The sequence below is a fragment of the Chlorocebus sabaeus genome, chromosome 11 (genome assembly GCF_047675955.1).
Source record: "Chlorocebus sabaeus isolate Y175 chromosome 11, mChlSab1.0.hap1, whole genome shotgun sequence".
Classification (NCBI taxonomy): domain Eukaryota; kingdom Metazoa; phylum Chordata; class Mammalia; order Primates; family Cercopithecidae; genus Chlorocebus; species Chlorocebus sabaeus.
In genome coordinates this window covers 114,247,713-114,259,387 of record NC_132914.1, presented here as the reverse complement: position 1 = coordinate 114,259,387, position 11,675 = coordinate 114,247,713, and the positions used below count along the sequence as shown (strand labels likewise).

The 11,675-nt window shown below is 52.0% G+C and overlaps 1 protein-coding gene across 6 annotated transcripts in view; it reads left to right on the top strand.

Moving 5' to 3' along the window:
- The first annotated feature begins 1,110 nt into the window (after positions 1-1,110).
- Positions 1,111-11,675, top strand: part of TESC (tescalcin) — a 76,209-nt gene continuing 65,644 nt past the window's right edge. For 2 of the 6 annotated variants that reach the window (XR_005239839.2, XM_037996474.2), the window contains exon 1: positions 1,114-1,347. Coding sequence is in view for 5 of the 6 variants with exons in the window: in XM_037996474.2 (XP_037852402.1) it covers positions 1,290-1,347 (58 nt within the window). In the remaining variant the exon portion in view is untranslated. Of the gene's footprint in view, positions 1,348-11,675 lie in introns of all 6 variants that reach the window. The other 4 variants (XM_037996475.2, XM_008004855.3, XM_037996473.2 and 1 more) reach the window with 4 other exon arrangements.

The following is an 11,675-nucleotide window of genomic DNA, read 5'->3' as shown; positions in this document are numbered from 1 at the left end:
TTGACCCTGATGTTCTGCCCTGGCTGTGTGCCTCTCCAGGGGACAAGATTCCACAGTGCCCACCAGCCTCTGTGGCCATGTGCTGTGTCCATGCCAGGCCCTTTGGTGGACATCTCATTAACTTCTCCTTATTTTAAGGAGGAGGAATCATGTTACACAAGCAACAGCATCGGCCCCAGTCACCCCACCTGGATGGAGAGCCAACCCCTTAAGCCATCTTAACCCAGAACTTCCCTAATGGGCGTGGGGACCACCAGCATTACCCTCTCTCCAGCAGTTTGTCCCAAATGCAGCCTTCTGGGCCCGCTTCTGCAGTTTTTTTTGTTTTGTTTTGTTTTTGTTTTTTGAGACAGAGTCTTGCTCCATTGCCCAGGCTGGAGTGCAGTGGCGAGATCTCAGTTCACTGCAACCTCTGCCTTCCAGGTGCAAGTGATTCTCCTGCCTTAGCCTCCGGAGTAGCTGGGATTACAGGAATATGCCACCGAGCCTGGCTAATTTTTGTATTTTTAGTAGAGACGGGGTTTCACCATGTTGGCCAAGCTGGTCTCGAACTCATGAGCTCAAGTGATCCGCCTGCCTTGGCCTCCCAAAGTGCTGGGATTACAGGCGTGAGCCACCGCGCCCAGCCCGCTCCTGCAGTTTGAGGTGCCCCTCAGCTGCCGGGCTGTGCAGGGCCCACAAGGGCCGCCACGTGGGTGTGTTCACCTCAGAAGGGTGCTGGGGCTTTCCTGGAATGAACGAAAGCGCATGGTGCACTTTCAAATAGGATTATAATTACTGTTGTTCTCCATAGATTTAATTCATGCTCGCTGACTTCCTTGACTATCTAGGTGAAGTTTCCCTCCTGAGATCTGGAGGATGTAAGGTGGGATGGGTTGGGTGTGGGCATAACACCTCCCAGGGGTCCCACCCCTCCTACCCACGCCCCCAACTTTGCTCACACCTGTTTCCTTCCAGATCCAGCAGGGGTGCGGAAGGGGCGAGGTACGTGGCCGCTGCTGCGCGGCTGGGAACCCAGAATGGTGGGCTCCAGGGTCCCCTTCCCGGCGGTTTCCTGACCGCGCAGTGCGCGAAACCGGCGTGCGCTAGGACCGCGGCGCGCCGCCCTCCGCCGTTATAAGAGGCCGCGCTCCGGCCCCACGCGGAACCCGGGGCTCCGAGCCTTCGCCGGCGTCCCGACCTGAGGCCAGCCGTGAGGCCAGTCCCGCGGCCAGTCCCGCCGCTGCGAAGCCGAGGCCAGTGCGGGGCCTGAGAGGGACGCGCGCCCCGGGGCCCCCGCCGCGGGTACCATGGGCGCTGCCCACTCCGCGTCCGAGGAGGTGCGGGAGCTCGAGGGCAAGACCGGCTGTGAGTACCTGCGGGGGGCGGCGCGGGGACCGGGGCGGGACCTCCGAACGGCCACTGTTGGGGGCCCCGGCCCGCCGCCGCGCTGTGTGACCTTGGGCCAGTGGCGGGCCCTCTCTGCGCCTCAGTCTCCTCCTCTTTCAAATGGGTCCCCGCCGGCCACTTCGCATACTAGGAGACAACCGGTGGCGGCGAGGACCTGCGCGACGATGCTTAGTGCCGCAGCCACTCAGCCTCGGACTGGCCCAGGAACTCCCTGGCCGGGGAACTGCGGACCGGGGAGGGAGCGGGGCCCAGGCTTCCCAAGCGCAGGGCAGGTGCCTCGGGCCGGGCGGGCAAGCGCCGCAGGCAGCCCGGCTGGTGCGCGCGCCCCGCACCTGAGAGTCGTGTGCATTCGGGAGCGCAGGAGCGGAAAGTTTTGAAGTCAGCGGACCCGGGTGGGAACCGGGCTCCGACGCTCCCCGGCCGGGTGACCTTAGGCAGGACAGCCGGCTCTCCGCGCCTGCTTTCGTCCTCGCATCTGTAAAATGGGTTCAGGCGGCCTCATCCCCGCGGGTGACTGGGAGGCTTTAGCTAGGCAGCGGCCGCAGAGCACTTTGCCCGGAGCCCGGCGTCCTCGCCTGAGTTCGCTGGGTCTCCAGGGGCCAGCAAAGGCTGCGCACCCCGCATCGGCCCGGGGGCGGGGCGCCCTGGGAGGCCGGGCCCAGCTGCCCGCAGGGAAATGGCGGAGAAAGCGCTTGTCCGCTGAGTTCAGCCGGGCTGGGGACTTGGCCCTGGGTCCTGACCTCTGCGTGGCCGGTTCTGCCTCCGTCTGTGGACCAGGGTGGGGACTGGAGACCGCGGGGGCCAGGTGTGGGGACAAACCGGCTTTGGCGAGGGACAGACCGGCTGTGAACCCTGCCAGCTCCACTTCCTGGCTGTGTGACCTTGGGCTAGTCACTTTACCTCTCTGATTCTCAGCTTTCCTTCTCTGTTGTAATAGTTCTCCTAGTACCTGGTAGACGCTCAGGAAATGGGAGCTGCAGATATTTTGGGAAAGAGCTAGCTCCTGGCATCTGCTTCAAGTGCAGAGAACCAGCGTCCATTATTGATCACCAAGAGAGGATGGCCCAGCTGTTTGTGTGTCAGCTGAAAAGCAACCCCTCTTGACCCCCTGATCTAAATACCCCTGTCCAGGAGAACTGGATGAAAATTGCAGAAAACCATTAATAACTGGTGTGTGTATGCACGCACTTATACATCTATATCTGTATCTCTGTGTGTGTAGAAATATAGAATTATATCCAACTAGAGAAGTAAAAGGTGTGGCTCAGCATATATAATATGGTACCCTTTTATCTGTCTTTTAAAAATGGATCCTTTGAGCTGGAGCTACAAAGTAAAAAGAAATAGAAAATGTAAAAAGAGGGAAAAATAAAGGGTATATATTTGTAATTGCTATATTTGCAAACTGGAAGAATCCACCAGGAAGTACTAATATATACTTGGTAGGGGTTGCGGGGGGAGTGGAAAGGATGAAGGGAGAGTGAGCTTTTTCTCTGTAAATGTTTTTATATGTTCATTTTGAACTATGTTGAATATTTTACTTAAAAAGTTTTATGCACTTCAATCCGAAGACTAAAGTGAGAGAGAAAGGAGGGATCCTCTAGCTCTTGCTTGCTTGGGTCGTCCCTGGTTTTATTATTTCTCACGTGCCCTTTCCTAGCCTCCCACTGCTTTGAATCTGGATGGATGTCAGTGGGCATTCTCTGTGGCTGGGATCCCCGCTGGAGGGGTGGGCTCTCCGGCAGCCCACGGGACACTCGGGAATTCCGCCCGGTTGTGGGTTTGACAGGGAGGAAGGGCTGCAGAGCATGCTGGGAGTCTTGTCAGTTTCCTGGGTCCAACCTCCCACGGGGATGAGAGATGCTGTGTTCCTGCTCTGTAACCTTCCTAGATGTAGCTGCAGCGGCTTCCCTTCTTGCTGCCCAGAGCTCAGATTTCATAACCCAAGGGAGATGAAGAGGGTCAGAGAGGAGGTTCTGACGTTAGACCAGAGTAGGCAGGTGGAACGTTAGGTAGGTGGAAAGTTGCCCCTGGTCCTCCTCCGAAAGGGACTGCATAATTCGGTCACTTTTACCCACTTAGCAAATATTTATAGACCAGGGGCTGGGGATTTAGAGATGACTCAGAGGCTGCTGTTCCTGGAGGGGGACACACAGTAAACAAAAACGCCCCACAGGTGTTAAACTGTGAACGAGGCATAGCAAGGTGGCTTGAGAATGGAGCTTTAGGGTGGGTCCGGAGGGCCTCCCTGAGGAGGTGATAATGGGACAGAAATCCAAGTAAGAATGAGCCAGGGGTGTGCAAATCAGTGGAAAGGGCATCTTGGGCTGAGGGGACTTCGAATGCAGAGGTCCTGTGTCAGGGACAAGCCAGCAACAGTAAATGAGAATGCGTGAGATGAGGACACAGCTGTCGTCAGGGCTCAGGCTGTGGCAGGAGCCTGGCTTCAAGGGCCTTGCCAGGTACCTTGGGCAAGTCACTTATGCTCTCTGAGCCTCAGTTTTATCTACTATAAAATGGGCATAGTCTTAGTACCTCCCTTGAAGTTGTTGGGAAGGATTAAGTGAGTTAATACATGTGAAGTAGTTAGACCAAACATGGGTACATGTTTGTTATTGACTATGCTTTAAACACCCTTGTATGTCCTGGTCACTCTGAACCATAGCTGAGAGTTGAATCTTGGTCCCACCTCTCCCAGCTACATGACCTTGGGCAAATCATTTTACCTCTCTGAGCCTCAGTACCCCCACCTGGATCCTGAAGTAGTTGTATGGATTCAATAAGGTTATGTACGTATGTATGCGACGCGATTGGCTTGGCATGGGAACGTCAGCTCCCAGAGACCCAGTGGGTCAGGCAGGTCCCTTCCTCCAAGGCCGTTCCCTTGGGAATCTTCCCTGAGAAGAAGGGAGAAGAGCCTCAGGGTAAGATGGCCAGAGGACAGGCTGAGTCCCCAGGGCTGCTGACTCTCCCTGCCTCCCTGAGGACCAAGATGACCCCTGACTTCCTGGGGAGGAATCAGCTTGGTCCCTTTCTGAAAACACCATCCAGAAAGGACCAGAAAGTCAGGCTGAGGATGGTGATAATGAACATAATTCCCCAAGCACCTGCTGAGCATGAGGCTCCACGCTGACGCTCCCTGCATGACACTCTTTTTATAGTAATGATCCCCCAGGAAGGCGGTGTTAGGGCCATTTTACAGGTGAGGAAACTGAGGCTTAGAGAGGTAAACCAGCTTGCCTGCAGTCTCACAGCTAGTAAGTGGAGGAATTGGAGATCACAGAATCCCCAAGTCCACTTTCTTTTTTTACAAATTTTTTTAATTTTTAGTTTTTGAGGCAGGGTCTCTCTCTCTCACCCAGGCTGGAGTGCAAGGGGCCTGATCAAGCTCACCACAACCTGGAACTCCTCCTGGGCTCCAGCGATCCTCCTGCCTCAGCCTTCCCAGTAGCTACGACTACAGGTGTGCGCCACCACACCAGCTAATTTTAAATTTTTTTGCAGAGACAGGGTCCTGCCATGTTGACCAGGCTAGTCTCAAATTCCTGGCCTCAAAGCGGTCCTCCCACTTCAGCCTCCTGAAAGCAATGGAGTTACGGGCATGAGCCACCATGCCTGGCCCCAAGGCTGCTTTCTTACTGCCAGCATGCTTTCACTGTGTATAGTTGCCATTTGAATTTCTAGGAACCAAGAAGGGGTAGAAAAAGACTGCCCATATTTTTTCTCACCTTCAGGCCTTTGCACAAAAGCTGTTCCTCTGCCTGGAGCACTGTTTTCATTTGATGTACACAATTAGATGTTTACATATGGGAGCCTTTATGGGAGCCTTTCTCTGTCTCCACCCAGGGCAAGGTTAGGCCAGGCACGGTGGCTCACGCCTATAATCCCAGCACTTTGGGAGGCCGAGGCAGGTGGATCATGAGGTCAGGAGTTCAAGACCAGCCTGGCCAAAATGGCGAAATCCCATCTCTACTAAAACTACAAAAATTAGCTGTGCGCGATGACAGAGGCCTGTAATCCCAGCTATTCGGGAGGCTCAGGTAGGAGAATCACTTGAACCTGGGTGGTAGAGGTTGCGGTGAACTGAGATCATGCCACTGTCCTCTAGCCTGGGCGACAGAGTGAATGCTATCTAAAAAAAAAAAAAAAAAAAAAACAAGAAAAACAAGAAAAAGCAAACTCAAACCTTTCCTCTTAACCTTGTCTCTCTCTCTCTCTCTTTTTTTTTTTTTTTTTTTTTTTGAGATGAAGTTTCACCTTTGTTGCCCAAGTTGGAGTGCAGCGGCATGATCTCAGCTCACTGAAACCTCCGCCTCTTGGGTTCAAGCAGTTCTCCTGCCTCAGCCTCGTGAGTAGCTGGGATTACAGGCACCTGCCACCATGCCCAGCTAATTTTTGTATTTTTAGTAGAGACGGGGTTTCACCATGTTGGCCAGGCTGGTCTGAAACTCCTGACCTTAAGTGATCCACCCGCCTCTGCCTCCCAAAGTGCTGGGATTACAGGCGTGAGCCACCATGCACACCCTTAACCCTGTCTCTTTATGAAACGAATGCTCATTATTGTTCAGGGATTGGCTTACCTGCTGCTCCCATCCAGAAAGCCATCTCTCCATCCAACCTTTAAGGGTTAAACACCCATCCTCAGGCCTCCTGGAGCTCTTTCCTTCCCTCCGCAATAGCAGGCATCACACCGTGTTATACTTGTCAGCTCTGTCACCTGCCACCCCCTCAAAACTTGGAACTCCCTAGAGCAGAAAGAACGTGTCTTGTTCACCTTTGTGTGCACTTGGTGGTTCGGTAAGAACACAAGAGGCTCACGTTAAAGGGGCGCCGTCCCTGGGGACTTTAAAACTCAAGGTGTATTGTTCAGGAACAGGCAGCCAGTGGAAAACCCAGTGCCACCCTCACCAGCTGTCCTCGGCTGCCAGCCCTCCCAGCATCTCCGGTTCCCTCCCTTCACAATGAACCCTTTTGGCATCAGCACTGAGCCAGCCCCACCAAAAATATGCCTGAGCAGCAGCGCACCCACACAGGGCATCATTAGGTCTGTGTGCCCACCTTCCTTCTTCCTGCCTGTTAGTCTCATTGATTGCTTTAAACCAGAAACGAGTATTCCCAGGAATCCGTTCTGAGCCAAGAAAGCTCACGTCTAGATTGTTAAGTTTCATATGAAAAGCCGGAGCGAAGGCGTCCCGGGGGTGTGTTTGAGCTCACCTTCCCCATGCACCCTTGGTGACAGGAGCCGAGTGGTGTCTGCTGTGTGGACTGAGGTGCAAAGTGGGCCCTGATGGAGAGGAGGGCCGCTCCTTGGGAATCATTCACCTGAGTCAGTTGTCCTTCACCACCTTGAGCTGGCCTGGAGGTGGCCCCACTTCCTGTCCCCCCATCCGTGTCTGCTCCCAGAGTTGGAAGGGAAATAATAAGAGGGAGGATTCTGGGAGAAGTGAAGGGTCTGTTTTTTCCTTCAGGCTCCAGAACAGCTCCTCAGGCATGTCTATGTTGATGCCAAGAAGCTGCCAGAAGGAAAAGGAAAAAAACCAAAAAAACAAAAAAAAGAAATCTCTAGACCTAGAGTTCAGACCTCATGATGGTAAGAGCTGATGTTTCTCGGGAGCGTGACGTCTGCCAAACGTGCAGCTGAGCCAGGCAGCATATCCGCAGCAGCTGATGGAATCCTCCCAGGAACACGGTTGGTTTCCCATTTTACAGATGCAGACATTGAGGCTGAAGAGAGGAGGTGCTGCCCAGGGCCACAGGCATCAGAATGAGAAGTAGAGTCACAGACTGGTGCAGTGGCTCATGCTTGTAATCCCAGCACTTTGGGAGGCCAAGGCAGGAGGTTCACTTGAGCCCAGGAGTTAGTGCCACTGCGCTCTAGCTTGGGTGACAGAGCGAGACTGTCTCCAAAAAAAAAAAAAAAAGAAGTAGAGAGTCAGATTCCATTCCTGGTCTAATCTCATTTGGAGAAGGAACTAGAGATGGCAGGGAGGACTGACGTGGCCAAGTGTGGCTGGTGGGGGTGGCGCTGGTTTTTCCACTGCATTCTCACCCCCGGGCAATACTTCTTGGTTCTAAAGTCTTTAAGTGGCCCCAGACCGTGGACTTGGCTCATTCACAATTGGCCGTGTTCTGCCACCAGGATGGACCAGATGCATTCCTTGCCCTCCAGAAGCTCAGGGACTCAAGGGGGACAGGGGAGCACCACAACAACTGTAGCGTATCGGGAAGAAGGGTCTGATGGGCCAGGGTGGACCAGCCAACTCCACAGTGTTGGGTCATCCACCAAAGCTGAACAGCCAACCAGCCAAAGTCACCGCACCTTTTCTCTTCCTCTGGGCTCGGTTGTGGCTTTTCCCCTGGGATCTTCAGGGAGCCCGTGAACTCCATGAAATAAGATATGGAATTGTCTGAGTGCCTCTGGGGAGGGCCCTCTGCCCTTATCAGAGTCTCTAAACAGTGAAGTGTTTTCCACTCTATGCAAATCATGCCTCAGTAAGAAAATGATTCAAATAATTGCTTTCATTGATTGTTTACAATTAATTTGTTTTTGAGATGGCCCTGTTCTCTTGCCCAGGCTGGAGCATAGTGGTGCAATCACAGTTCACTGCAGCCTCTAACTCCCAGGCTCAAGTGATCCTCCCACCTCAGGCTCCCTCCTCAGACAGTGGCTCCTTAGCGCAGGCGGAATGAATGTGTCCATGAAATGGACGGGGGGGGCGGGGCGTGGGAGGACCAGTCCTGTATGCTGAGCTCTGAGCTCTGGGGCAGGAGCTGGGGGGCCCCGGCCCAGAGTCATCCACAGAGTGGTCCGGATCATGGGACCCCCAGCCTCTGGAACCCTTTCTGCCTTGATTGGGTGGGACTTCCAGGCCTCCCCTGCTCTTCCCTCTGGGGGCTCACAGGGGAAACTTGCAGGAGAAGGCCTGCTGTGGAAGCTTCCCAAAGGGCTGGGGATCAACCAAAGGCACCTGCCTGCTCTGGCCCGTGCTGGTATTTTTCATTCTGTTCACCTGGACCCCCATCACCTCACCGTCTGCAGCAACCACAGAGCAGGACCCTGGAGGATGGCGTTCCGTGTGCACTGAGCTGGGCGCTGGAGCCGTCCTGTGCCACTTTGCTCAAATGCCTCATCCAGGCCGTGTCCTTCTCTGAGCCACCAGTCCCGCTCCTTAAAAGCTGCAGCCAGCTGTGAATGAGGCGACAGCTGCTCTTTCTTGAGCACTTGTCAGTCATCTGATCTGCTGAAAAGCCCTTTGAGGGTGGGACTATTGCTGCCAGTTTACAGATGGGCAAACTGAGTTTTAGACACAGGAAATGACTACCCAAGGTCACTTAGCTGCCAGGTAGGGAACCCAGACTCAAAACTAGGCCTTCTAGTGGGATTTGCAAGTGCCAGGAGAAACCGCCTTTCCCGCCTGCTGGGAACCTCACATGTTCTGGACTGAGATTCTGAGAGTCCGCACGTCTGTATGATCCGGGGCAGGCCGTGCTGTTACCCCACAACCTCCTCAGTAGAGTTCCACACATTGTTTACCAAGTTGGCAAGGGGAGAACTGGACCTTGAGGCAGATAGGATTGGTTCTGGGTGATGTGGAAAGTTCTAGAATCTAGGTGGGCTGCCCCTAGGGAGAACAAGCTTAGTAGTGGGCAGTAGGAGGGGAGTGGGGACCACGGCTGGGAGGAAGAGGCAGGAGGGTGCTGCCCCCTCTGTTTCCTAGGGTCTCACTGGGTGGCTCAGGTCTGTTTCAGAAGAATTTGTGTTTTCTCTGTGCAAGCCACTGGCAGTCCTCTCCAAGACCTCCTCACTCTGCAGGTTAGCAGTAATTAGATCGCTGCTGCATCTTTCTTTCTCCCCTACCACCACCCTGGCAGGATATGCTTTTGTGAGTTAATGGTCTCCAGAATGCATCATGGAAATTTAATCAACGCTCAGACACGCCATACGGCCCAGTAAGACAAACAGAATACCCTGGGTGTTGATAAGATGCTCTTCCCTTTGCAAAGCACGTTAGGATCTGTTATCTCAAGCTGAGGGAATGAGGTGTTTTCAGCTCAGAAGGGCCCATGGTTCTGGCAAGAAAAGTCAGGGCCTCTTTTGTTCTTTTGTCCATGCTGGTGTGACTGTACAGGGTGAGGGCCTGGGCACCCCTGGTCCTGCCAGCCTTCCTATTGCCTGCTCCAGCTTAATTATTAATTTATAAAACCAGAAGGTCGAGTGGGTGATTTCCGCTGGTGGTGGTGGCCACGGAGCACTAGAACATAAAGACTCTTTGTCGTCCCAGCGGTGTGACCTTTGCAGACCGGCACTCTGTCAGGAGCAAGCCTTCCGATCTTGGCACTGCTCCCTGGCAGGTCAGTGGAGGTCTCAGGGCCCAGGTGCCTCCAGGAGGGAGGGCAGGTGGCCAGACCGGAGACAGCAGTCCCCAAAGGGGGGCTGTAGAGGCCAAAGGTGGGCTGCAGAGGCCAGCTTGTCCCACGTGCTGAGGTTGGAAGAGGGTTCCCTAAGCTCCTCCTGACCACCTATGCCAAGATCCCAGTGTTCAGAGAACCCTGAGCAAATACCCAGCACTTTCTGGCCTCACCCACCTGGTGGTTCTAAGGGGGTCCCCTGTCTTGCCCTTGCCTGCATTCCCCGAGGACCTCAGCCAGAGTCCCACTGTGGCATACAAGTGGCTTCTCACCACCTGTCCTTTTCCAGCAGATAGATGTGGGTTTATATCATGGTGTTGCCTCTTACTGTCTAGGCAAGGCACTCTGCCTCCCTGAACCTCAGTTTCCTCACCTGTAAAATGAGAGCAAAAATAGAACCTGTGTCACCGAATGTTGCAAGGATTAGTTAGAATTTGGGCAAAGCTCTTGACCCATCCTCAGTGCTTGAGAGTTATTGGCGGTTACTAATCATTTCAGGAGCTGGCTACGTATCTTCTTTTAAAGGGCATGCAATAACTTTTTTTTAGTAATTCATTTTTTATATGTCTGCTATCTTGGACATGCCTAAACGTAATCACCATCTCTGCCCTTGTGCTCATAATTGGGGACCTTAATGTATTTTAATTTGTATCACTCCATAGTATTTAAGAACCTACATGTTGTTCATTATTATTTTATGCAGACACTATTAATTCTTGCAACCAGTCTTCCTTATGAATATAGTTTTCTTATTTAATGCACCTTTCCATAGATTTTTCAGTGAGGCTCTGTGAGTTGCAAACTTTGAAAATATTGTTATTTTGCAGGCATGCATGAATGAACATTTGGCTGGGTGTAAAATGTAAGGTTGCTGGATATTTTTTTTTTCAGCGATTCATTTTTGGTCTTATTGCTGTTGAGAAATCAGCTGTCAGTCTAATTGATGTTTCTTTGCAGAAACCTATTTTCCCTTTTCCCTGTTTTAAAATTTTTGTCATTGGTGTTTTGTACATGCTATGTCTAGGTGTGAATTTATTTTTATTTATCCTGGGAATGGTTTATGTTGTTTGATTCTAAAGAAAGTTCATATCTTCCATTATGAAAATATTATATTTCCCCTTTCTCTTTATCTTCTTCATTACTAATTCCTATTAGAAAAATGTTGGTTCATCTCATTCTGTCTGAATGCCTCTTAATCTTTCTTTCATATTTTCTTTTTATTTCTCTGTGCCATATGCTGGGTCATTTCCTTAGATCCATCTTCCAGTTCACTAATTCTCTCTTCATCTATTACAACCTTGCTGCCTTAACCTATTCAATTTCAAAAAAATTCCAATGACTTGTAAAAAAATGTTTATAAGTGCTATGTAGTTTTCATATTCACCTCTTTTTCACAGGGTACTGTTCTCCCATTGTTTGTAATAATTTAAAGCCTACTATATAGTCTCTTCTGGTTTGCCTTCTGGGAGTGCTATTCCTTTTGTTAATTGTGTCTGCTGATTCTCCTGTATCATGGTTCATTTGCTTGTATGGTTTGGTTTTTGATTATGAGCTCGTCTTTGGGCTTTTTCCCGACTCCTATCAGCCCTTCCCCTACTGCCCCACAGGATACCTGTGTGCCTTGGGTTTTAGAAGAGCCTTACACAGTGCATTTGCATTTCTTGTGCTAGGTATCTGAAGGTTTTCACCAGTCTGGAAACACTTTTCACATTAACTCCTTGGTTTGGGTTTCCTGCCCCACAGAGGCTTGGATTTTTCACCAGTGTGTGGCTCGGTCTTAGACTTTGGATTCATTGCAGAAGCCTGCTCTTTCCCCTTTCCCCTGCCATCTCCCTAGCAGAGATGGCTTTCTTATTATTCTGTGGGCCAGTGGGGAA